At 47.3% G+C, this 27,171-nt stretch overlaps 2 protein-coding genes and 1 long non-coding RNA gene across 4 annotated transcripts; 1 reads left to right on the top strand and 2 right to left on the bottom strand.

Moving 5' to 3' along the window:
• Positions 1-5,600: 5,600 nt before the first annotated feature.
• Positions 5,601-12,941, bottom strand: LOC130190502 (uncharacterized). The gene is made up of 3 exons (XM_056409951.1): positions 12,844-12,941; positions 11,274-12,618; positions 5,601-5,754 (listed from the first exon to the last, which is right to left on the bottom strand). Exons 2-3 carry the CDS (start codon positions 12,276-12,278, stop codon positions 5,686-5,688), a joined length of 1,074 nt encoding a protein of 357 aa, XP_056265926.1. The 5' UTR covers positions 12,279-12,618; positions 12,844-12,941; the 3' UTR covers positions 5,601-5,685.
• Positions 12,942-14,359: 1,418 nt separating this feature from the next.
• LOC130191775 (uncharacterized) lies at positions 14,360-15,190 on the bottom strand. The gene is made up of 2 exons (XR_008831248.1): positions 14,846-15,190; positions 14,360-14,755 (listed from the first exon to the last, which is right to left on the bottom strand). It is a non-coding gene; the product is annotated as an uncharacterized LOC130191775 (long non-coding RNA).
• A 2,427-nt stretch (positions 15,191-17,617) lies between these two features.
• On the top strand, positions 17,618-21,298 carry LOC130189093 (uncharacterized). 2 transcript variants are annotated; one of them, XM_056407766.1, is made up of 2 exons: positions 17,618-18,061; positions 18,769-21,298. In XM_056407766.1, the coding sequence occupies exon 2, from the start codon at positions 18,823-18,825 to the stop codon at positions 21,214-21,216; it is 2,394 nt and encodes a 797-aa protein (XP_056263741.1). In that variant the 5' UTR covers positions 17,618-18,061; positions 18,769-18,822; the 3' UTR covers positions 21,217-21,298. The 2 variants fall into 2 exon arrangements, with proteins under 2 accessions (XP_056263741.1, XP_056263734.1); XM_056407759.1 differs by having other exon boundaries at positions 17,618-17,926.
• The last annotated feature ends 5,873 nt before the right edge of the window (positions 21,299-27,171 follow it).

Raw genomic sequence — 27,171 nt, forward strand, 5'->3', positions numbered from 1 at the left:
ACTCTACTCTGTCCCCATGTAACATGTGATCTCTGACTCTACTCTGTCCCCATGTAACATGTGATCTCTCTGACTCTACTCTGTCCCCATGTAACATGTGATCTCTGACTCTACTCTGTCCCCATGTAACATGTGATCTCTGACTCTACTCTGTCCCCATGTAATATGTGATCTCTGACTCTACTCTGTCCCCATGTAACATGTGATCTCTCTGACTCTACTCTGTCCCCATGTAACATGTGATCTCTGACTCTACTCTGTCCCCATGTAACATGTGATCTCTGACTCTACTCTGTCCCCATGTAACATGTGATCTCTCTGACTCTACTCTGTCCCCATGTAACATGTGATCTCTGACTCTACTCTGTCCCCTCATGTAACATGTGATCTCTCTGACTCTACTCTGTCCCCATGTAACATGTGATCTCTGACTCTACTCTGTCCCCATGTAACATGTGATCTCTGACTCTACTCTGTCCCCATGTAACATGTGATCTCTGACTCTACTCTGTCCCCATGTAACATGTGATCTCTGACTCTACTCTGTCCCCATGTAACATGTGATCTCTCTGACTCTACTCTGTCCCCATGTAACATGTGATCTCTGACTCTACTCTGTCCCCATGTAACATGTGATCTCTGACTCTACTCTGTCCCCATGTAACATGTGATCTCTGACTCTACTCTGTCCCCATGTAACATGTGATCTCTGACTCTACTCTGTCCCCATGTAACATGTGATCTCTGACTCTACTCTGTCCCCATGTAACATGTGATCTCTGACTCTACTCTGTCCCCATGTAACATGTGATCTCTCTGACTCTACTCTGTCCTCATGTAACATGTGATCTCTGACTCTACTCTGTCCCCATGTAACATGTGATCTCTGACTCTACTCTGTCCCCATGTAACATGTGATCTCTCTGACTCTACTCTGTCCCCATGTAACATGTGATCTCTGACTCTACTCTGTCCCCATGTAACATGTGATCTCTCTGACTCTACTCTGTCCCCATGTAACATGTGATCTCTGACTCTACTCTGTCCCCATGTAACATGTGATCTCTGACTCTGCTCTGTCCCCATGTAACATGTGATCTCTGGCTCTACTCTGTCCCCATGTAACATGTGATCTCTGACTCTACTCTGTCCCCATGTAACATGTGATCTCTGACTCTACTCTGTCCCCATGTAACATGTGATCTCTGACTCTACTCTGTCCCCATGTAACATGTGATCTCTGACTCTACTCTGTCCCCATGGAACATGTGATCTCTGACTCTACTCTGTCCCCATGTAACATGTGATCTCTGACTCTACTCTGTCCCCATGTAACATGTGATCTCTGACTCTACTCTGTCCCCATGTAACATGTGATCTCTCTGACTCTACTCTGTCCCCATGTAACATGTGATCTCTGACTCTACTCTGTCCCCATGTAACATGTGATCTCTGACTCTACTCTGTCCCCATGTAACATGTGATCTCTCTGACTCTACTCTGTCCCCATGTAACATGTGATCTCTGACTCTACTCTGTCCCCCATGTAACATGTGATCTCTGACTCTACTCTGTCCCTCATGTAACATGTGATCTCTGACTCTACTCTGTCCCCATGTAACATGTGATCTCTCTGACTCTACTCTGTCCCCATGTAACATGTGATCTCTGACTCTACTCTGTCCCCATGTAACATGTGATCTCTGACTCTACTCTGTCCCCATGTAACATGTGATATCTCTGACTCTACTCTGTCCCCATGTAACATGTGATCTCTGACTCTACTCTGTCCCCATGTAACATGTGATCTCTGACTCTACTCTGTCCCCATGTAACATGTGATCTCTGACTCTACTCTGTCCTCATGTAACATGTGATCTCTGACTCTACTCTGTCCCCGTGTAACATGTGATCTCTCTGTCTCTACTCTGTCCCCATGTAACATGTGATCTCTCTGACTCTACTCTGTCCCCATGTAACATGTGATCTCTGACTCTGCTCTGTCCCCATGGAACATGTGATCTCTGGCTCTACTCTGTCCCCATGTAACATGTGATCTCTGACTCTACTCTGTCCCCATGTAACATGTGATCTCTGACTCTACTCTGTCCCCATGTAACATGTGATCTCTGACTCTACTCTGTCCCTCATGTAACATGTGATCTCTGACTCTACTCTGTCCCCATGGAACATGTGATCTCTCTGACTCTACTCTGTCCCCATGTAACATGTGATCTCTGACTCTACTCTGTCCCCATGTAACATGTGATCTCTGACTCTACTCTGTCCTCATGTAACATGTGATCTCTCTGACTCTACTCTGTCCCCATGTAACATGTGATCTCTGACTCTACTCTGTCCCCATGTAACATGTGATCTCTGACTACTCTGTCCCCATGTAACATGTGATCTCTGACTCTACTCTGTCCCCATGTAACATGTGATCTCTGACTCTACTCTGTCCCCATGTAATATGTGATCTCTCTGACTCTACTCTGTCCCTCATGTAACATGTGATCTCTGACTCTACTCTGTCCCCATGTAACATGTGATCTCTCTGACTCTACTCTGTCCCCATGTAACATGTGATCTCTGACTCTACTCTGTCCCCATGTAACATGTGATCTCTGACTCTACTCTGTCCCCATGTAACATGTGATCTCTCTGACTCTACTCTGTCCCCATGGAACATGTGATCTCTGACTCTACTCTGTCCCCATGTAACATGTGATCTCTCTGACTCTACTCTGTCCCCATGTAACATGTGATCTCTCTGACTCTACTCTGTCCCCATGTAACATGTGATCTCTGACTCTACTCTGTCCCCATGTAACATGTGATCTCTGACTCTACTCTGTCCCCATGTAACATGTGATCTCTGACTCTACTCTGTCCCCATGGAACATGTGATCTCTGACTCTACTCTGTCCCCATGTAACATGTGATCTCTGACTCTACTCTGTCCCCATGTAACATGTGATCTCTGACTCTACTCTGTCCCCATGTAACATGTGATCTCTGACTCTACTCTGTCCCCATGGAACATGTGATCTCTGACTCCTCTGTCCCCATGTAACATGTGATCTCTCTGACTCTACTCTGTCCCCATGTAACATGTGATCTCTCTGACTCTACTCTGTCCCCATGTAACATGTGATCTCTCTGACTCTACTCTGTCCCCATGGAACATGTGATCTCTGACTCTACTCTGTCCTCATGTAACATGTGATCTCTCTGACTCTGAACCTCTTCCATGTGAGGTGAAGCTCTTCTATTGTGTGACCCTCTGAAGCCCCGCCCCCCATGTTCCTTAAAGCTGCTCTGAACCTCATAAAGTCACAGTTAGTCTAGTTGTTGTTGGACCGTGTTGACTCAACACAGTGCTCAACACTGTTAAGCTTTGTTTTTTTTACAATATTCTACTCAAAACCTCTTTTCATCTCATTGTTGAGTGATATTTAAACAGCTCCACCCAACTGCGCCCCCCCCCAAAAAATTCACCAGCCGCCACTGGTAGAGACCATGTGACTAAGAACAGATTTAAATTAACAAACATATTCTAAACATTTATATATATATATAAATATATATATGTATGTATATATATATAATATAAATATGTATTGAAGTTGAAGTAAAAGGTTATTTGTGGTTAAACTTACACGTCAGAGTTTAAAGCTCTGTTATGGAGGACTTAAAGTGACTTACGTATAAATAAATGCATGAATAAATACAAGAATAAATAAATAAATGTATAAATAAATAAATACAAGAATAAATGTATAAATACATAAATAAATACAGAAAGTAATAAATATAAGTTATAACGCAACAGGACATCATTAAATAAATGTATTTCTGTATTTCTTCATTTATTTATATCTCTATTTATGTGTCCACACGTAATTCTTCATTTATTTATGTGTGAGCTGGGCGGTCCGAACCTCATTGTTGAACAGGATTGGTCAAATCGGGGAGCAAGACAAGCAATCGATCCCTAGCACTTGGCCATGTAGACGAACAGCGTTTATAATGCATTCTTGTCTGTACATTCTAAATACTACTGTTGTTGAGTCACGGAATGTAATTTAAGGATGTTTTCAGCCCAGAAGTTAGTAGTTTAAGCTTCAAATCTGTGGTCGGTTTATCGAGATTCAGCCTAATAAGGATATGCGACGGAGATTTGAGGTCCTGCTCGCGGGACCTCTGAGCTCCGGGCGCACTGTGTGGCCGCCGAGAGAAGCCTGATCTATATATATATATAGTAGTGCTGTGAAAAATAACGCGTTAACTCAGTTAATTAAATTACAGGATTAATTTGTTTTTGTTTTTTAACGCATTTAATGCATGCGCAGAATGAGCTTCCAGTCCGTCTGTTGTTGGTCGTCTCTCCAGCAGCATGTCATTCTGCCTCTAGTGTCGCGTTAACACGACTCCGATCTCCGTCTCCGACCCCCAAGACCAGACTCACAAGACCAGACTCCCAAGACCAGACTCCCAAGACCAGACTCACAAGACCAGACCCCCAAGACCAGACTCACAAGACCAGACTCACAAGACCAGACCCCCAAGACCAGACTCACAAGACCAGACTCACAAGACCAGACCCCCAAGACCAGACTCCAGAAGAACACAAGTCTGTACTCAGTGTTCTTGGAATTGATAAACGGCTGAAGTCAGAAAGCTGTCTCTGCTAACTTCTGCTAACGACCAGCTGAGACCAGACTCATCATGTGCCAGGCAGAAGTAGTCGAGCACAACACACCAGGTGCATCACACTCCTGTGACCAATCATGCTTCAGACAGAGGTTGGGACCGCCCAGCTCATTTGAATATACGGACACGTAAATGTCACACATAAATAAATGAAGAAATACGTGTGGACACATAAATAGATAAATAAATGAAGAAATACAGAAATGTAGAAATATATTTATTTAATGATGTCCTGGTGATTTATAACTTATATTTATTCATTCCTGTATTTATACATTTATTTAAGCATTTATTTATACATTTATTTATGTATTTATACATTTATTTAAGCATTTATTTATTCATTTATACATTCATTTAAGCATTTATACATTTATTTAAGCATTTATTTATACATTTATTTAAGCATTTATTTATTTATTCCTATATTTATTCATGCATTTATTTATTTATACTTAAGTCATTTTGAGTTCTCCATACTCTGTAGCCTACTGGTGCGGTTCATCCTGTGTGTGTACGTGTGTGTGTGTGTGTGTGTCTTATCCAATGGGTTCAGACTTTGTCTGCAGGAAGGACGGCACGGCCCATATATGGTGTTTCCAGTCGCTAAGCGGATGTCCTGATGCCCAAATAAGGAGCTTCCTGTCGGCGGTGAGACGGAGCCGGAAGGACCGGCCCGACCGGAGCGCGTTACGGTGGTGACGCGATGGCGCAGTACTCTGTGTACTCAGTGGTACATGTACATGATGGCGCAGTACTCTGTGTACTCAGTGGTATGTAACCTGTGGCTCAATTTCAAGAGTTAATTTCTAATATCTAAAATGTTGTCTCCAGATTCGGCTGCGGAGCTCAAGTCGTGTGTGAAAAACCACAAAATCAAATAGTTGAGGTTTAAGGCTTTTTACTGAACATAAACATAAATCCAGTAAACATATGTATAATCAAAAGAAACTTTTCACAGTGGGCATGTTATTCATCCATCTCGTGGGTAGCTCGCCATCTTCCTTGGATACAAAGTGGGTATCCCAAAAGCCTGACCTGTACACAAGGTCACACAAAACAGTTGATTCAAAACACAAACAAATGTAACAGCAGTAACCAAAAGCGCTGACATAGTCAGGGAAATACAAAGGAAAAGGATAAAACCATGTAATATAACAAAATGGAGGTCTAACATTTACACAAAATATTCTCAGCACATTGCACAGACTACAACACAAAATTAACTTAAAAGTAATGGAGGTAAACTCTCGCTGCACTCACCGCTGTCTGCACCCACACGAGAACAGGAAGTGACCTCCCTTGACCCGGATATTTATCAGGACTCAGGTCCTGGATTGGCCAATTGAAAGTCTTTCCTCCCTGAGCCAATCAGTGGGTTACACTTTCCCCCCCTAATCTCATGTACGTCCCGTTACATGGAACTGGTTGGGTGTCAATTGGATGTTGTGCAACAAAGGATCTTCTAAATCTGTTAGGACATGTGAAAAAACGGTAGTTAACCCATGAAACAGTGACTGAATAGTATTCAATACTGGGTGTCCAAGTTTTGCATATTGAAGTCGCTCTGGTGGTTTCCTGGTTCTAACTGGACGTCGTATAGGAAGCTCATCATCTTCCATATCCGGAGGTTCAAGGGAAATGTTTGAATCCCTGTCGGTAGGAGAATATGCTGTTTCCTCCACAGCATCGTTCGTGGTTAGGTTTAACTCAGGGTCTAGGCTTCCTGCTGGGACTGAGCCCTCCGGGCTGTTGGCTTCATCAGGTAAAGCAGATAGATCAGCATCATTCCCACCTGCCACTTGGTTCGTATCCTCAGAGGCTGTGCACTGTGTGCTCTCTGGGGTGGTAGGAACCATGTTCAGAGGTGCCATAATAGGATCCCTTGGAATGCTAATCATAGTTTTGAATTTGGCAAGTTCTGAGCTAGGTGGACCACTGTACCAGTGATCTGGAATATTTTCTTCTTCATCCGAGTGGGTCCATCTCCATATGATTGTCAGGAGGGTCAAGATTTGCGGAGCAGGTTTGTCTGGGGTTCGGTTCATAGGCGGGTAGTTTTTGGGGAAGTCAAGTACCCACAGGGTAACAGAAGGTCCCTGTGTAGTGTTCGTAGAGGCTTGTCTTTATTCTCAGGCCGGACTGTGTAGACCGAAAGATTACCAGCTCTCTTTACAACAATGTATGCATCAGATTCCCACTTGTCAGCAAGTTTGTGTTTCCCTCTGAGACGAACATTCCTGACCAACACACGATCTCCCACAGTTAGGTCCGAGGCAGTCACATGCCTGTCAAATCTGGACTTGTTTCTTTGCATGACCTTTTCAGCCTTTCCTGTTGCTATTTTATAGCTTTCTTCCAGATGAGCTTTGAGGTCTTGCACATACTGAGAATGCGATGTGCGCTGGTTTTGGGCAGATCGTCCAAAAGCTAGATCAACTGGCAGTCGTGGTTGTCGTCCAAACATGAGTTCATAAGGAGAAAATCCAGTGACATCATTTTTGGTGCAATTGTATGCATGTACAAGGGGTTTCACAAAATCCTTCCAGTGAGTTTTGTCCTGATTTGGTAAGGTTCCTAGCATGTTCAACAGAGTACGATTGAACCGCTCAACCGGGTTTCCTCTCGGGTGGTATGGAGTTGTCCTTATTTTGTGAATTCCAGCCATTTCACATAGTTCTTTTATTGTCCGTGACTCAAAGTCAGGTCCTTGATCACTGTGAAGTTTTTCCGGGATTCCATAGTGAATAAGGAAGTTGTCCCATAGACATTTTGCGACTGTCCTGGCTTTTTGATTGGCCGTAGGAATGGCAACTGCATATTTTGTGAAATGGTCTGTGATAACCAGAATGTCTTTTATTCTGCTTCTGTCTGGTTCCAGTGATAAGAAGTCCATACAAACAAGTTCCAAAGGTCTTGTTGTTTTTATATTCACAAGGGGTGCGGCTTTCTGAGGCAATGCTTTCCTTTTGACACACCTTTCACATGATTTGATCTTTTTGTAAACTTCAGCAGCCATTCTTGGCCAATAAAATCTGTTTCGAACAAGATCAAGGGTTCTATCAAGTCCTAGGTGACCCATATGATCATGTAGACTGGTAAGAACTTTGTCTCTAAGTTCCTGTGGCAGGACAAGTTGATAAGAGCATTGAGATCCTATTTGCCTCTTCCTCACAAGAATAGTGTTCTGGCGCTCCAACCGGTTTAATTCTCGGAGGAGGAGAGGCAGATCAGGAAGCTCTTCCCTCAATGTAGGGGGCGGTGTCCTTCCATGTTCCAATTGTGATATGACATGTCTGATGGTTTGGTCTGCTCGCTGCTTTTCAGCCATTTCCACTGCTGAAAGTGGAAGAATGATTGAGGTTCCAAACTGACCGTCATTCACAAAACTGTCAGGTAGTGCATCAATGGAAGTAGAAAGTGATTGAATAAGAGCAAAAGGATAATCACAAGAATCTATATTTGCACTATAAATGAGATGTCTGTCACAGATTGCCTGAATGGTCTGTTGGTCAATAGAGACTGTTACCGGGTCAGACATATGCTGTTGAATGAATTTCCCGATTCGTTCACTCTCTTTTTGAGACTTGTGATCATCTGCCAGATCACCATGAGGTCTCCGAGAAAGACCATCGGCATCGGCATTTTGCTTGCCTGGACGATACAAGATTTTGAAGGAAAAGGTGGATAATCCAGCAAGCCACCTGTAACTGGTTGCATCCAGTTTAGCAGATGTCAAGAGGTAGGTAAGGGGGTTGTTGTCAGTTACCACCGTGAAATTGTTTCCATACAAATAGTCACTGAATTTTTCAGTCACTGACCATTTGAGAGCAAGGAATTCAAGCTTATGAGCAGGATAACGGGATTCGCTACGAGATAGCCCTCTGCTGGCATAAGCAATGACTCTGTCTGTTCCTTCTTGCTCCTGATACAACACAGCTCCAAGACCAGTGGAGCTGGCATCTGTATGCAGAAGGTAAGGCTTTTGCGGATCAGCAAAAGCAAGAATTGGTGCAGTAGTGAGTTTCTGAATAATAGTTTCAAAAGACTGCTGACAAGCAGATGACCACCGAGCACCAAGCTGCTCTTTTGGGTTCAAGTATTTCCCTGGTTTTAATGTTGGTTTCAATTTCTTCTGCGTTGGTGGATACCCAGAGGTAAGGTTATGAAGAGGTCTGACAATACCAGCATAATTCTTTACGAACCTTCGATAGTACCCAGCAAAACCAAGAAACGACCTGAGGTCTTTCAACGTTTTGGGTACTGGCCATGATGAGAGGGTAGAAATCTTTTCTGGGTCCGTTTCAACACCGTTTTGGGAAACTACGTGTCCCAGGTAACGGACTGATGGTTGGAAGAATATGCATTTTTCCAAAGACAGCTTCAGACCAAACTCTTTCAGCCGAGCCAACACCTTCATTAGCCTTGCTTCATGTTCTTCCAAGGTTGGTGCAAAAATAATCAAGTCATCAATGAAGACAAGGACTTCTTTCAGGTTCATTTCACCCATGCACTTCTCCATAAGACGTTGGAAAGTGCTTGGTGCATTCGTTATGCCTTGTGGCATGCGATTAAACTCCCAGAATCCTAAAGGACATACAAAGGCAGTTTTAGGTTTGTCTGCTTCTTCCATTTCAATTTGATAGTAACCAGACTTTAGGTCAAGTACTGAGAACCACTTAGACCCAGAGAGTGCAGTGAAAGTGTCCTCAAGTTTAGGAAGAGCAGAAGCATCTTTGATGGTTTGCAAGTTCAGCTTGCGATAGTCAATACAAAGTCGCACACTGCCGTTCCTTTTCCTGACCACCACAATAGGTGATGAAAAAGGAGATTCAGATTCACGAATGACTCCGCTTTCCAGGAGTTCCTGAATATGTTTACGGACAGCGTCAATGTCATGGGGATGAATAGGTCTTGGTCTGTGCTTGAACGGGGTTTCATCTGTAAGTTTGATGTGGTGAGTCACTTTCTCAGTTCTGCCGAAGTCAAGATCATGTTGTGCAAAAACCTCCGGCATACTGCCGAGTTTGGTTGCAATGCGATCTTTCCATTCGGGTGAAAGTGGGGAGTCGCCAAAATTGAAACTCACCCTGGTTTTAGGGATGTATGCTGCGATTCGCCTGTGTCACCAACCATGTGTTCGCGGGAAATTATGTTCTGGATTGCACTCATCTCTGCAATAACAACTCTAGCAGGGATGATAATATCATGATCAGATTCATTGGTTACAATAACCGGCAACTGACATGGCTGAGATTTGGGAATATCAACAAGACATGATTTGATTGTTAACCCGCCAGGCAAAGAAAAGGAAGACGGATGCTCAACAATGACATTTCTTTCCGATTGCCAAGATGTAGCTGTAATCCCTTCCAACACAACAGTTCTCCCAGCTGGGATAGTTTGTGGGGTTATTCCATGCATTCTGATAACGCCATGATGACTGTTAAGTGTCTGTTTATGTCTAAATTCCAGAATGTTCAAGACTGCTCTGTATCCATATGGAAGCGGGTGATGAACGGACATGTTGTCTTCCACGTACTTCTCATAAAGGACATAGAGTGTGTTCGTGCCAATAAGCACAGGAGACGGAGTCGTCTTAACATCAGGCACCACCAAGGCAAGAGTATGTACCTCAACTGATGTACCAAGGAACTCAGTTGGGAATGTGATATCAAGCTCAATGTAACCCATATAGGGCACAGCTTGGCCGTTAGCCGCCTCTACTTCAAGAATGTCATTCAAAGGCTTAATTTCCTGATCAAATAGGTTCCTACAGTAAAAAGAATGTGGGACCGTAGTCACCTGTGAACCTGTATCCAATAAACAATTGAATACGGTTCCTTTCATCTTCACTTGTGCTGTGCTTTTGGTGCCAATTAGTCCTTTTGGTAACTTGCACAGATAAGTGCACTGTGATTGAGGCCATTTTCTGGGACGTTGAGTCACTGCCTGTCCCTCTGCAGAAGCTGCCTTCAGTTTGATGGGTTGCGGGAAGTGTTTTTTTCATCCCACATGTGTTGCTTTTGTTGCAACTCCTTTCGTTTTGACATCACCAGATCTGGGTTGGCTGCGTTGTCGCATAATGTAGAGATGTGCCCATCTTCACCACACTTAAAACAGTACCATGGTCTTGGTTTGCTAAGTTTCTTTGGTGCAAAAGTTGGAGCAGCTCCAAACCGTGATGCATTCACTTGACACGGTTCATACCGTTGCACAGAGTGCGTCTTATTCTGAGAAATCAGAGATGTTAGTTGGCTCTGCAACTTCTTCATTTGATTTCTGAGATCTTCCATCTCATTTGAATGGTGCTCTGAGTTTGCAGCACAAGTAGTTTGTGAATTCAAGTTAATTCGTTGTTTGGATGAGCTCATGTGTTTCTTCATGCGTGTCTCTTTTGAAAGCTGTCTATCTTCCTCGGTGCGCAACAAAAGTAGTAATTCAGCAAAAGATGGAGGATTTCCTTTTCTCTGTTCGAGTTGCAGATTGGAAATAACTGTGTTGTCCCAACATCCACGGCAGAATTGTTTCATTAGGTGTGTTTCCATTTCACTTACTTCAATGCCTCCTCTTTTGACAGCAGAAATTCCATTGCGCTGCAGCCGTTGTAGGTAGGCCGAGGGCTTTTCACCAGGGTCTTGAAGGGTATTCAGGAATCGAGCAAAAAGCTCCTCTCCATCTTGGACAGTAGCAAAGGCTGAGTCAAGAACCTGCAAGTAAATGGTAGGCAGGGAATCAGGACCAAGACCTTTGACTACATCAGCTGCAGGAGACAGCAGGCTCTCCAGAATCCGTCTGGTGATTTGTAAAGGAGACAGACTAGGATCAGCGAGAAGTAAATCAATGTGAGAGCGCCAAGTTTCATAGTCTACTTCATTACTGGGTTTAGGATATCTCCCAGAGAAAGAGCGAAGTCGCAGTGGAGCCAGTGAGTGAGAACTTATGTCTTCCCTCCTCACAATATGTTCAACCACAACTCTTTGCACATCAGGTGGGTACAAGTCATTTTGAGAGAGAGAGACAGTTCTTCTGCGATTTGGGTTTGTTTGGGGGATGGGCTGGGCAGACCCTGATGCCTGAGGTTCTGGGGAGTCCAATATTTGAACTGATGGCTCTCCAGTGTCACTGATGCTACCTTCCGGCTCATCCAGTTCCTCACTCATCCTACTAATCATGGTTTTTAATACTCCCTCAAAACTCTGTCCACCCTCCCTTGCTAGTCGTCTTAACTCATTCAGGTAGTTTGCTGTGCAGCTTCTACCAACTGTAGCGGTATACTCTTCTAAAAACGTATTGACGCTATATATGACGTTTGGCACATCACGTGAAGGATGTGTGTACGGCAACAGTGGCTCTAAAGCTGCTAAAGCAGAACTAGATTCAAATTCAACGATCAGGTTTTTGTAATATACACTGGTGGAATCATCAACTGTACATACTTTCTTAATAGACCCATATCTTTTTAAACACTCAATGATTTCATCATCTGTGCTTGTATTGGTAACACCACTAATAATCACAGAACTTCTTACATCCACCCCTAACTGCTGAATAGACTCCATCTTGGTAGCCAATATTCACCATCAAAACACACACAAAAATTCCCACACAAATTGAGCTCCTGGCTAGCTCGCCACGTTTGTAACCTGTGGCTCAATTTCAAGAGTTAATTTCTAATATCTAAAATGTTGTCTCCAGATTCGGCTGCGGAGCTCAAGTCGTGTGTGAAAAACCACAAAATCAAATAGTTGAGGTTTAAGGCTTTTTACTGAACATAAACATAAATCCAGTAAACATATGTATAATCAAAAGAAACTTTTCACAGTGGGCATGTTATTCATCCATCTCGTGGGTAGCTCGCCATCTTCCTTGGATACAAAGTGGGTATCCCAAAAACCTGACCTGTACACAAGGTCACACAAAACAGTTGATTCAAAACACAAACAAATGTAACAGCAGTAACCAAAAGCGCTGACATAGTCAGGGAAATACAAAAGAAAAGGATAAAACCATGTAATATAACAAAATGGAGGTCTAACATTTACACAAAATATTCTCAGCACATTGCACAGACTACAACACAAAATTAACTTAAAAGTAATGGAGGTAAACTCTCGCTGCACTCACCGCTGTCTGCACCCACACGAGAACAGGAAGTGACCTCCCTTGACCCGGATATTTATCAGGACTCAGGTCCTGGATTGGCCAATTGAAAGTCTTTCCTCCCTGAGCCAATCAGTGGGTTACAGGTACATGTACATGAGTGCAGTACTCTGTGTACTCACCAGCTGTTCGCTCTCCTGCGGTCGGCGGTTCGATTCCCGCCGGACCCAGTGAAGCAGAACTAAACTCCTCAATGATAATCACCCTTCATGTATTACTTCATAACGTTACTTCACAAAGAATTAAAGTAGAATAATGTATCTCTAAATAATCATGCACATAATATAGTCATCTTTAAATATGTGTCCAATGTACTTCAAGAAGGAAACACATGTGTACTGTCCAGCTGACTCTTATGATCTATTGTTCCGTTAATCCCCCTGAAGTCAAGACAGTCAAAGGATTCTGGTTCATGAACAATATATTAAGACCATTGTATTTATAATATAACTTGTAGTAACTAGTTAACAGCTTTATTTATTACCCAGATGAGTCATGAGTCATAGTTTACTCATAACCTCTGAACAATTAGTTTGTGTATTTTTATTCAGTCAATCATTTTAGTTCAATACCATATTATTATTTTTAATAGACAGAAAGACTGAACATGTAAAAGCAAACATGCTGATGTAGTCCTGTCCTAAATTATTATTCTCAAATAAATTAGATAGTAATTATGAAATAAAGAAAAATAATTAAGAAAACATTATATATATATATATATATATATATATATATTTCGCATTTGTGTAGATGGTCTACCTGTGGCCCCCCCTGAGCAGGACTGAAGGCCACATTGAGGTTAGGGACCATCGGAGTCTCGCGGCCGGGACCCAGGGGGAAACGGGGTCTCCTGCTCTGTGTCCAGGGGGGAAACAGCGCCCCAAATCACACGTGTGGCCAAAGATATATCGCATCGGTAGTGATAAGAACTACCATAGAGAATGAATGGGGGACGTTAAGGAAGTTAAGGCCTTACTGATACAGAGCTGGCCGCTGATTGGTCGCGCTACTATTACCCACAGAGTCAGGGGCAATACTCAGTTCCCGTAGTGTAGTGGTTATCACGTTCGCCTCACACGCGAAGGCCAGCCGCGTATACCAGTAGGAGACTTTTCATGCTGGAGAGCCGAGAGGCGCTTCAATTCCCACCTTAACTAATTTAATAAGAGTATTTTTTATTTTTAAATTATCCAAAATGTGAGAAGACACCTACATTTAATCTCAATAATAAACTTTCTTTATTTGTTTAGCATGCATCACTTACTTAAAATTAAAGAATCGAAATAGAATCATTTATAGCCCTAAAGTAATAATGCAAATAATATTAATCTTTAAATATAATGCTTCAGATGTACTTTTATTAGGGCACAACATGTTTATTGTATACATGATTAAGTATACAGCTGATCATATCTAAATATTGTATTATTTATTTTTCCATGTATTAATTCCACGAAAGTGAAGACAGTCAAAGGGATGATTTTAATATATTTTATTGAAAATACACAGCTGAATTCTAAAATGAACACAATTAAAATCCTCTCAAAGAATTAATGTAAAACAAATGAAATGAATAAAAAAGTATTACTCGAACTATATATATATGTGTGGTCACTTCGTATCTCCGGCTCTGCAGAAGAGGTGTGGGACGCTGGCTTTGCATGTGCTTTGGAACAAAGTTTGAACAACAGATGTGAAAAACTAATTGTTAACAGCAGATGTTATCAATACATGATTAATATACACTCTATAACACCCTGCGAGGCGAGGAGCACGACACACTTGGCCTCAACACGTTGGGCTCCTGATCTTCCCTCACCAAGCTGAGGGGCGATGGCGAGCAGCTGAGGAGGGACCAGCAGCAGAGTCTTCGCTGTGGGATCGAAAGAAAAACAAAGAAACGACATGTAGTGAGAACGACGTTCAGGATGGTGGAACGTGAGGAGCAAAACTAAATAATAACCTTTTACTGAAGCTTTAGCCACAAGGGAAACAGTCGCTGCAGCTGGTGACTTGGAACAACAACTCTTTGTCATTTTCCTTACACAAAGTGTGTTAATGCTTCTCAGTGTATATTTACCTGCTGCTTTTTCAGAATTAAAATACCCTTTACTTTAATTCTAAGTTGCTATTTTGTTTGTCAGGTAATGCAGAGAAACAATAGCAATATATAGCACACAGCCTGTCAATCAAAGATGTGGCATGTATGAACGGTTTTTGTTCACATCCTGGAGGGACAGCCTAGAGAAAGCATGCAAAAAAAGGAAAACACTTACCATCATAGGCGACATGTTAAATCCTTCAGTTAGTCGGAGAAGAAACACATCAGAACAGGCCAGAACACGCCACAATAACAAACTATTTCAAAGAATAGGAATAGCAGGAGGACTCTGGTGAAAACCGAATCCTCCCTCCACACGGGTGGAGAAGAACCTGTTGGTGAAGACACATCCGGGGCTCTGGAGACTGCTGCTGGGGGCCCTGAAAGCACAGGCGATGACATGAGATTGTTACCATGTACAGTACGATTTAAAAAAGCTCCGTTTGTTAGAGTAGATCCACTTAGTCTAGTGTCGAACTTAGAGGGAGCCAGATTCAACATCTCTCTCTCCAGCTCCTCCTCCATCACTGGGAGATGAACCATGAGCATGAGGTGTGTGTGTGGTACATGGTCACTACAGAGCTGTATGTGTTAGCGAGCTGACCTAGAGTTCTAGATGTGGCTGCAGGGGGTGGGCCGTACTCCCCCATCACCTCCTGCCGGTCGGACACATCTCCTCCCCGCTGAAGGACCGCGGTCAGAGCATTGGTGCTCACATGATGCTGGAGCTGAGCAGGAGACTTGTCCTGAAGCGAGGGATCGGTTTTCATCCTCATGGCCTCATTACATTACATTACATGTCATTTAGCAGACGCTTTTATCCAAAGCGACTTACAATAAGTGCATTTCAACCTAGTAAGTGCTATCTAAGTGCCACTGAAGTGCTAATCTGTGTTTTAATCCAGATATAGTCGGAAGGTGTGTTTTCAGTCTCCGACGGAGATGTGTAGACTTTCTGCTGTCCTGATGTAGTGGGAGAGTCGTTCACCACACTGAGGAGGACAGCAACAGTCTGGATGGATGTAGAGTAGCTCGAGGTGCAGGAGGGAGGCAGTCTGTCGATTGCTGTGCCGGCGGGCGGTGCGGCGGGGGTGTCGCGTGTGACCATATCCCCGGATATGCCCGGGCCGTCTCCGGCCCGCCAGGACCAGGACCAGTATTTTGTTTTGGAGTGAGCAGCCACGGTAACCAGTGGAGAGCGGAGAGGGCGGAGTGGTGTGAATTTTTCGGAGGCTGATGAGCTGCAGAGGTCGGATGGCCTTAGCGGGTAGACCAGCCAGGAGGAGTTGCAGTAGTCGTGGCGGAAATGACCAGAGCCTAGAACTCAGCCCCTTCTGCCTTCTGGGCGCTGATGTTGTGCAGCATGTACCCAGAGGCAGTCAGTCGCCAGCGATGTGTTACGTCAGGGAGAGTTGACTGTCGAGTGTCACGAGGTTCCTGGCAGTCGGGGGGGCCAACACACAGAGAGCTTGAAGGTGATAGTCAGGTCGGGTGGGGGGGCCTTTCCTTTCCAGAAGAATAGCTAGTCAGTCTTGGGGTTGATCCACTGAGATGTCAGTCAGACAGGCAGAGATTCGTACGCCACCTGTGTTTCGGACGGTGGAAACGGAAGATCAGTTGGGTGTCATCAGCATAGCTATGGTAGGAGAAGCCATCGACAGAATGACGAGCCCGAGAGAATTTGTATACAGAGAGAGAGGAGGAGGGGGGGACCTTGAGGAACCCCAGTGAGAGGACAGGATCTCAGACAGATCCTCTCCAAGTTACAGTTACCCGGTAGGTCTCTAGGTAGGAAGAGGAAAAAAAGCAGTGCCTGAGAGGGATCCTGCCGCAGATGACCTGATGGGCCCTTTCTGAAGGACACCGCCTTCCTGCCTGGGAAGAAGTTGGTGGTCTTCTTCATCATCTCCTGTGCACAGCAAAACACAACGCAGCGCATAGACAGAGTCCCTCACGTTAACAGTGATGAGCATTTGTAATAACTAGGTAACAGCTTCATTTATTACACAGATATAGGCAGACGGACAAAAAAAACTAAGTGTTTTCCACCTTATTATTCTTTATTCTGCTTAAGCATTGTCATAGAACTTGAACCCATCTTAAACGTGGGGAACTGTAGTAATTACCCATTCAAACTAATATTATTCATAAAGACAAGTCAATGAGTTCCTGTTGATGTTGACCACGTTACACACACAACAATATTCATTAAATACGTCCCATTCAATACTAACCGTACGGTGCTAACAACACACAGGGTTACAATGCTAACCAACACAAGTAAAGTAAACTATAGAAGCAGTTGACCAACATATACAACTGAGAACCGTTCATGAAGTAACTTCATTAACAAAATGCGGCGTACTTACGTGTAACTGTTGGTCCGAAAAAGAACTGCGAAAAGATGCTGCGCGAGCCTCAGGTGTGTTCTGCTGCAGGTTGTCTCTCACTCAAAGGGGAACATACGGGTCTCTTTGCCTCGTGTCCAGGAGGGAAACAGCGCCCCCAAAATCCCACTTGTGGCCAAAGTTATATCGCATCGGTAGTGATAAGAACTACCATAGAGAATGAATGGGAAAAGTTAAGGAAAGTTAAGGACTACTATACACGGCTCTGGCGCGAAAGGTCCCCAGTTCGAAACTGGGCGGAAACACGTTTTTATTTTATTCTATCTTCAAAAATCATTTTTATTTTTACATGTAAACTTTTGACGGGCTTCATTCTTTTTAAAGAACTAACTTTGAAATTCCATAATATAACGCTTCATGGAACTCGCTTCTTTGACTCTGAAAGGGCGGAGCTGCCGACGCGTCCCTGAACGCGTCCTGTTGGGGCTGCTTCCTGCGCCGCTGCTCGTTTTGGCGCCTCGTGATCGGTGCGGACCGGAACCTTCTCCGTCCCGTCGCTCCGCCGCCCGGTCCCCGAGCGGCGCCCCGGTGTCCGGTAAGTGCTCGCGCTCCACCCGGGAGGCGCGCGCCGGCCCCGCGGCGTCGCCTCGAGCGGCTTCACTTAAACTTTGAGGAAGAAGTTTGTGTTCGCGCGGAGTGCCGCCATTTTGGTGCGTTCAGGTCTTCTCTGGTAAAAAAACGCAGTCATTACATTACATTCAAACAAATCACGTTGAAAACGCCTGAAATAGAACAATAACAGAACCATAAGTGATTATTATGAACAAAGAAACTATTAATGAATACAACATATTTAAATAGTTCATTCACTGCTTGAGATCTAGTGACGTCATGTCCTATTTTTTATCATTTTCATTTACTTGTTATTCATTAGGAATCTATGTTTGTTTGACTAACATTGTCTTTTTCTGTTGTATATAAGACGTTTTTTATATTTATATATATTCTGTGGGGTGGCTTTGTAATAAGAAGAGATTATTTTAGTTTGATTCAGTTTAATTTCCTTTTATTTTATTTCCTCCCCTTTTAAAATATCAATATATCCAGAATTGTAAAAGTTCTTGATCCCTTTAAACAATTTGATTTCTATAAAATATTCATCAGAGGTGGAGAAAGTATTCTGGTAAAAGTACTAATACAACGATAGAGCTCTCGGCTTCATCCGAGGCTGGTGTGAGACTGACACCTGGTGGTGAAGTCTGTGTACTGCAGTCCTCGTCCTGAGCTCTGAGACGTAGTTCATGTCGGAGCACCTGAACAGGGAAACACAGAGAAACACCGCGTCTGTTTCTAAAGAGAATAATTAGTTTAACTTGGTGTCACCTGGTGTTTCGTCATCGTTATATACGACATTCTTTTCTCTTTTATTCCGTAAAGTTTCGGATCGAGTCCTCCGGCCGGAGGTCGTGAGCGGCTCTCCTCCAGGACCACATGGAGTGCACCGATGATTACATCTGGCGCCAGCGGATCCACCACGGCGTCCGCTACCAGAAGAGCGCCGTCCCGTTCCCCGAGTCGGTGGCGGTCGGTCTGGAGTTCAACGCGGCGCTGGAGAGGGCGGAGCCTCTCGCCCCGGGCCTGCTGACCAACGGCGTGATGCTGGAGCTCTGCTACTTCGCCCGCACCGTCAACCGGTCCGAGTCGTACTTCTTCTTCGAAATGCTGGAGTTCAACTTCGAGCTCGGCGTTGCCGCGGACGACGAGCGGCAGCGCTACGACTACGTCACGCGCGTTCACAACAAGGTGAAGCTGCTGCGGGAGAACATCCGGATGAAGCCGCGGCGCTGGAGGGAAACCTTCCTGTTCCCGGAGCGCGCCGCCGGCCGGCCGCAGCGCTACTGCCCCAAGAGGAACACGCTGGCCGACAGCTCGCTGCTCTCGGCGGAGCGGGCGGCGGCCAGCGGGGGGGCGGCGCTCCTGATGAAGAAGCGAGAAGGCCCCCGGGTGAAGCTCATCGCCGACGCCTACCCGTTCTGCAAAGCGCTCGGCGTGACGCTGGCGGTCCGAACGGGCGGCGCCGGCCGGGCCCGGCTGGCGCCCGGTCGGGCCACCAACGCCGTGATGCTGGAGATGCTGGACTTCTCCCGGCTGCTCTGCGGGACGCACACCGGCATCGTCCTGGACCTCGTGCTGCACAACTTCGGCCTCGCCATGGAGAGGGCGGGGTTCCGCCTGCAGGTCGTCAAGGTGACGGAGAGGAGGAACACCTGCCTCACCGCCGGGGACAAGGAGGCGTTCCGAAAGGAGCGCTTTGAGGTCCAGACCCGGAAGCGCAAAAGGAGAACCTACGTCCAGCGGGAGCCGGAAGGACTCGTGGTGGCCGGCAAGAGGAGGGCGGCGCCGGACGAGGACGCCATCGACGTCTCCTACATGTGCCCCGTGGAGTGTGAGCCGGAGACGCAGTCGGATTCAGAGGCCGGACGGGAAGAAGGGATGGAGGAGGAGGAGCAGGAGGAGCAGGAGGAGGAGGAGGAGGAGCAGGAGGAGGAGGAGCAGGAGGAGGAGGAGCAGGGGGAGGCCGCCGCTCGTCCACAGAGCGTCTCGGCCCTGTTCTCCGAGGGCGGCCCGGTGGAGGCGGGCGTGCGCGCGGCGCTGTGGGCGCGGCGAGCCGCTCGCTGCCGCCGCATCCTGGCGTCCGGCCGGGGGGAGGACTCGTTCGCCCGCTGCAGAGAGCGAGGGCTGGACTTCAACGTGGCCGCGGCCGGCCGGCGCCGCCTGGACCGCCGGCTGCTCACCAACGGGGTTCTGCGTGAGGTTTATCAGTTCTCCACGGCGATGGCGAAGAGTTTACGCAGTTTTGTGTTTGAGATTCTGGACAACAACTTCCACCTGCTGCTGCAGGGCGGGCCGCACCGGCAGAACTTCCTCCTCTACATGAGCGCCAGGGAGAAGCTGCTCCGCGCCGCCGGGCGCCAGGACCACGCCGTCCTCGGGCGTCTCTTCGAGTTCCCGGAGGTTTACAACATGGTCGACGTGACCCGAGACTTCCAGACCGGCCCGGAGCCGCCGGCCCGGAGCCGGGACCCGTACCCGTTCTGCGGGCGCATGGGTCTGGACCTGTGGGCGGCCGCGCGGCGCCCGGCGGGCCAGAAGCTGGATCTGACGGCGGTCACCGCCGGCGCCGTGCTGGAGGTGTTCTCCTTCGCCCGGCGGCTGTGCGGCTCGGCCCGGCAGACGGCGAGCGACGTCCTGGAGCGCAACTTCCACCTGGACCTGCGGGGCGGCGCCGCGGAGGCCTCGCGGGCCGTGGGCCGGTGGTACCGCACCCAGAGGACCCCGGTGGGGGGGCGGGCCGCCTCGCCCCAGACGGACCGCTGGCTGAACGCCGCGGTCCCGCTCGACGCGCCGCCCGACCCGCGGCCGGCGCCGGCCACTGAGGAGGAGCTCCCGGTCTACCGGGTCTGCCAGCAGATCGGACTGGACCTCGACGTCGGCGTCCGGCGAGCGGCCAAACCCAAGCTGGCTCTGCGGGCGCTGACGAGGGGCGCGCTGCTGGAGATGCACCGCTACGTGCGGCGCCGCTGCAACCGCTACGTGCCGGCGCTGTACGACATCCTGGACTACAACTTCGACCTGAGCGCCCGGCCGGGCGGCAAGGTGGAGTTCGCCTGGGCCGTGGCCACGCAGGTCGTCGCCATCGCGGCGAAGAGCGGCCGGCCGGGCGCCTACCTGGACCGCGCCGTGGAGCTGCCCGGAGCCGGCGGCGGCGTGAAGGACGAGCCGCGGGACGAGGTCGGGGGGGCGGAGCTTAGAGACGACGACGACGACGACGTCGAGTTCGTCCGAGAACTGAAGCCCGTCGACATCGAAGTGAAGATCGACTGAACTGCTGCTGCTGCTGTTGTTGTTGTTGACCTCTGAGAAGATGTGAGACACGATGAGAGCTGAAATAAAACCTGAATCATGACCCTGGAGTCTCCTGACCTCTAGAACACACAGAGGTCGTTAGTCTTTAACTCAACAACACAATGTGATTCAAGAAATATAAATATAAAGTACCGTATTTTTTGCACTATAGGGCGCACTAGATTATAAGGCGCACTGTCAATGAATGGTCTATTTTCGATCTTTTTTCATATATAAAGCGCACCGGACTATAAGGCGCATTAAGCGGAAAAAACAGTCAGATAAGTCAGTCGATCAAACTTTATTAAACGCGTTCACAATAATTCTCAACATTATTCAAACGTTAATGAGCGTATTCACAATAACTACCAACCTTATTCAGTTGTAACACGTAAAATACAACACAATACACTCACTTTTTCAGTTTATTCCTCGTCCACAAATCCTTCAAATTCTTCATCTTCAGTGTCCGAGTTTAACAGTTGGGCGATTCGGCATCCAACATGCCGAATTCCCTCGTCATTATCCGAGTCAGTGTCGTTGCTGTTAACTGGCAGTTCAGTGATGATTCCGGCCTTTGTGGCTCGGCCCACAGTTGAGACTGATACCTTAGCCCAGGCATCCACGATCCATTGGCATATAGTGGCGTAAGTCGCCGCCCGCTGTCTCCCTGTCTTGGTGAATGTGTGTTCGCCTTCTGTCATCCACTGCTCCCACGCAGCTGGCAGTTTAACTTTGAACGCCCTGTTGACACCAATATCTAGCGGCTGTGGTGAAGCACAGTATGTATTACTCGACGCTCCTGGCTACGGTAGCCGTAATGCTGCAGGTGCGGCTTTGTAGTTTACCAAAGTCGTACTAAAACATTTTGACTTAGCCTGGCGCCTTGTACCACACAAGATCGCTTAGAGGTCAGTAAGCAAAACCAGAATTAATCCATATATACGGCGCTTCGGATTATAAGGCGCACTGTCGTTTTTTGAGAAAATTAAAGGCTTTTAATTGCGCCCTATAGTGCAAAAAATACGGGTAGTTTAATGTCGGCGTCACTAGAGGGAGCCAGAGTGATGTCACTAATATATCGTTTAATTTGAATTGTGCAGACATATTATATATAATATATGTATATTATATGTAGGGATGGGTATCGTTTGGGTTTTTTCCGATACCGGTGCTAAACCCGTACTTTTAAAACGATACCGGTGCCTAAACGGTGCCTGAACCGATACTTTTTTTTTAAACGCACAATGAGGACATTAAAAACCTCTTGGGCCATATTCCCTGTAGAAGCCGTTATCATGGAGCACCGACACACAACGGATATCAGACTGTTAACAGACACAATGTTCTCCGTTATATGTGATATGTATTGTCATGTGCAGACCTTATAGGGTTAATCCTGTCACTGTGTTGATGGGCAAAGAGAACAACCAATCAGAGGGACTGAAGATGACACGTGACACATAAAGTGTTGCTTCTGACAGCCAGTTACACTGAAACAAAGTGACGCCCCCGGTCTTTATTCCTCCGTCATTATATTCCCGGTAACACCGGGTAAACAGCCGGGACCGCTGGACACCAACACACCTGCTGACAGACTGTCACGCTCGTAGCTCGTAGCTAGCGCTAGCTACGAGCTAGCTTAAGCATGGTTATAATAGCTAACCCTTATTTCTTGGGCTACTTTTATGAATGCAAGACTTGCAGTCAACGTTACGTACTAATGTGAGTTCCGGCTGCTCGTCATCATCGGTCTCCCCGTCGTCCAGCCTGACGCTGGTGTGCTCCACACGGCTCAGTCACACAGGCCACGCCTCCTCTCAGTTACATATGAGAGGCTCAACCTGCTGACGGGGCGGAGTCACCTGCTGACAGGGCGGAGTCACCTGCTGACGGGGCGGAGTCACCACAGAAGTTCACAACAATAGTTGTTTTCAATTTCAATCGGCTCAGGCACCGGAAAGAGGCACCGAAATGTGCGTTGCGTTCGGTCCGGGTAATACCGGTTGTATTGGAACCGGTACCACATGGCACCGGGTTTCGGTACCCAACCCTAATTTATATGTATATACATATATTATATATACATGTATTTATAATAAATACATGTATATATAATATATATGTCTATTATATATACATATATATATTATATGTATATATATACAATATATATATAATATGTCAATATTATTTGTATATATTATATGTATTCATTATATATATTATATATAATATATGTATGTATCTATATATTGATACATATAGTTATATACTACAACACACACACACAGAAGCAGAGTGCCTTATCTGCACTGACATATAGACACACACACTCACACTCACACTCACACACACACACACACACACACACAAAGCTTTATTGACACGCAGCTCATGGACAGAATGATCCAGATGTGATTGGAAGGCAAGGCGTGCCTCAGCAGCCAATCAGGAGCTGGCATATGAAGCGCATCCCTTCCTGTCCGCTCTGAGGGAACACCTGTCTCACAGCATCCACTTCATCAACCAATGAGGAGCCAGGACCTGGGCGGCCCCTGTGATGCACAAGGTGTCCTGAAGGTGGCGCTGACAGACACCCCGCGCTAATATGCTAATGCTAGCTAGCACGCTACTTGTAGCTGTTCGAAGAGATGTAATGTGGGCTCAGCTGTGTGTGTGTGTGTGTGTGTGTCTGTGTGTGTATGTGTGTGTATGTGTCTGTGTGTGTGTGTATGTGTGTGTGTATGTGTGTGTGTATGTATGTCTGTGTGTATGTGTCTGTGTGTGTCTGTGTGTGTATGTATGTCTGTGTGTATGTGTGTGTGTGTGTGTGTATGTGTGTGTCTGTTTGTGTGTGTGTCTGTTTATGTGTGTATATGTGTGTGTCTCTGTGTGTGTGTGTCTGTTTATGTGTGTGTGTCTCTGTGTGTCTCTGTGTGTGTCTCTGCTGTCTCTTTTGTAAAAGGTGTGCTCACCTTCGCCCACGCGGTGAGACGCCGCCGGAGAGGGAATCGCTCAGGGGCGCTTATGCACTGAAGCGGGATCTCGTACAGCGCTGCCGGGCATATTTCTCTCCAATGTCCGCTCACTGTGCAACAAACTGGACGAACTCCAGCTGCTGGTGGGGAGAGACAGAGACTTCTCCTCATCCTCCGTCCTGTGCTTTACGGAATCATGGCTTAGTGGATCGATACCAGACTCTGCGCTCCAGCTCGCTGGCTTCCAGCTGTTCGGCGGACGGGACACGGAGCTCTCCGGAAAAACAAAGGGTGGAGGAATCTGCTTTTACCTCAACAACGGCTGGTGCAACGACGTAACGGTGATTCTACAGCACTGTTCGCCGGACCTGGAATCTTTATCATTCACTGCAAACCCTTCTACTCCCACGTGAGTTCGCTTCATTCATCCTGGCGGAGTTTACATGCCGCGCGAACGTGCAAGAGGCACAACAGACCCTCGCCGAACAGATACGGTGTGTGGGCGGACCTTCCCGGACTCTTTAGTTATTGTACTGGGATTTTAACAAAGGAAACCTCAGCCACGAACTCCCTAAATATAGACAGTTAATTAAATGCCCTACTAGAGAGAAGAGCATTCTGGACCACTGCTACACAACAATCAGCAGGGCCTATCACGCCGTCCTCGAGCTGCACTGGGAAACTCTGACCACGTCATGGTTCATCTGATTCCCTCATACAGGCAGAGACTAAAGCTCTGCAAACCTGTGGTGAGGAAGTTAAAGAAGTGGACCAGTGAGGCTCTGGAGGATCTACGGGCGTGCTTTGACTGTACTGACTGGGATGTCTTCAGGACTGCTACCAACAGCCTGGATGAGTACACAGAGGCTGTAACTTCCTACATCAGCTTCTGTGAGGACAGCTGTATTCCATCCAGCTCCAGGGTGAGTTATAACAACGACAAACCCTGGTTCACAGGGGAGCTCAGGAAGCTAAGACTGCAGAAGGACCAGGCATTCAGGAGTGGGGACAAGGACCTGTACACAGAGTCCAAATACAGGTTTAGCAAGGCGGTGAGAGATGCTAAACGTCTGTACTCTGAGAAACTGCAACAGCAGCTCTCAGCAAACGACTCTGCTTCTGTCTGGAGAGGCTCAGGCAGATCACCAACTACAAGCCCAAATCACCCACTCCATGAACAATGTGCTTCTGGCAGAGGCTCAATGAGTTCTACTGCCGCTTTGAAAGACAATGGAGCAGTCCTGAGACAATCCCCACAGCCCCATCAACAAGCCACAGACCATCAGCCCACCCTCCCCAGCCCATCAGGGGCTCACACCTCTGGAGCACCCTCCATCAACTCAGCGACGACCCTCGTCATCCTGGAGAGGCGTCAACAGGCTGTTCAAAAGCAGAACCCCCAAAGCAGCGGGCCGGACTCCGTCTCCCCTCCACCCTGAAGCACTGTGCTGACCAGCTGTCTCCGGTGTTCACCGACATCTTCAACACCTCCTGGAGACATGCCACGTTCCAGCCTGCTTCAAGGCCTCCACCATCATCCCGTCCCAAAAACCCAAGATCACAGGACTCAATGACTACAGGCCCGTCGCCCTGACCTCTGTGGTCATGAAGTCCTTTGAACGCTTGGTCCTGTCACACCTCAAGACCATCACCGACCCACTCCTGGACCCCCTGCAGTTCGCCTACAGAGCCAACAGGTCTGTAGACGATGCAGTCAACATGGCCCTTCACTACATCCTCCAGCATCTGGACTCCCCAGGAACCTACGCCAGGATCCTGTTTGTGGACTTCAGCTCTGCTTTCAATACAATCATCCCGTCCCTGCTGCAGGACAAGCTCTCCCAGCTGCACGTGCCCGACTCCACCTGCAGGTGGATCACAGACTTCCTGACCGACAGGAAGCAGCACGTGAGGCTGGGGAAACACGTCTCAGGCTCCCGGACCACCAGGTTCCCCCCAAGGCTGTGTTCTTTCCCCTCTGCTGTTCTCCCTGTACACCAACAGCTGCACCTCCAGTCACCAGTCCGTCAAGCTCCTGAAGTTCGCGGATGACACCACCCTCATTGGGCTCATCTCTGGTGGGGCGAGACCGCCTACAGGTGGGAGACTGACCACCTGGTGACCTGGTGCAGCCAGAACAACCTGGAGCTCAACGCTCTGAAGACAGTGGAGATGGTTGTGGATTTCAGGAGGAATGCAGCCCCACCCCCCCTCATCCTGTGTGACTCCCCCGTCGACGCTGTGGAGTCCGTCCGCTTCCTGGGCTCCATCATCACCCAGGACCTCAAGTGGGAGCTGAACGTCAGCTCCATCACCAAGAAGGCCCAGCAGAGGATGTTCTTCCTGAGGCAGCTGAGGAAATTCAACCTGCCAGGAGAATGATGGTACAATTCTACACGGCCATCGTTGAGTCCATCATCTGCTCCTCCATCACCGTCTGGCACCCTGCAGCCACAGCCAAAGACAAGCGCAGGCTGCAGAGCATCATCCGCTCGGCCGAGAGGGTTATCGGCTGCAATCTGCCTTCCTCCAGGTCCTGTTCACTTCCAGGTCACTGAAGCGGGCCAGAAAGATTGTCGCTGACCCTCCCACCCTGGACACTCCTGTTCGAGTCCCTCCCTCGGAGGAGGCTGCGATCCATCAGGACAAAGACCACCCACCACAAAAGTTTTTCCCCGGCAGTCGGGCTCATCAATGGAACCCGGGACTGACTGACTGTCACCCCCAGGACTACCACCTCTTCTTCCACCTTCCTCTCTCCTCCTTCTTCCCGCTCCTTCCTCTTCCTCCTCCTCCCTCTTCCTCCCCCTCCTCCTCCCTCCTCCTTCTTCTTCCCTCCTGGAGGCCTCCTCCACACACGTCACTTTAACATGCACTTTAACTTGAGGCCTCCTCCACACACATGCCACTTTATTTGCATGCACTTTAACTTAAACACACGCCACGTGTAACA

The sequence above is a fragment of the Pseudoliparis swirei genome, chromosome 3 (assembly GCF_029220125.1).
Source record: "Pseudoliparis swirei isolate HS2019 ecotype Mariana Trench chromosome 3, NWPU_hadal_v1, whole genome shotgun sequence".
Classification (NCBI taxonomy): Eukaryota; Metazoa; Chordata; class Actinopteri; order Perciformes; family Liparidae; genus Pseudoliparis; species Pseudoliparis swirei.

What these genes read in the sequence shown, in the direction of transcription:
- LOC130189093 (XM_056407766.1), top strand. Translation starts at nt 18,823, where the DNA reads ATGGAGTGCACCGATGATTACATCTGGCGCCAGCGGATCCACCACGGC.
- LOC130190502 (XM_056409951.1), bottom strand. Translation starts at nt 12,278, where the DNA reads ATGGAGTCTATTCAGCAGTTAGGGGTGGATGTAAGAAGTTCTGTGATT. An exon ending in TCAAAAGAGGAGGCATTGAA is followed by an intron (nt 5,755 to 11,273) that starts GTAAGTGAAATG and finishes CCTTGTGTACAG; the next exon opens with GTCAGGCTTTTGGGATACCC.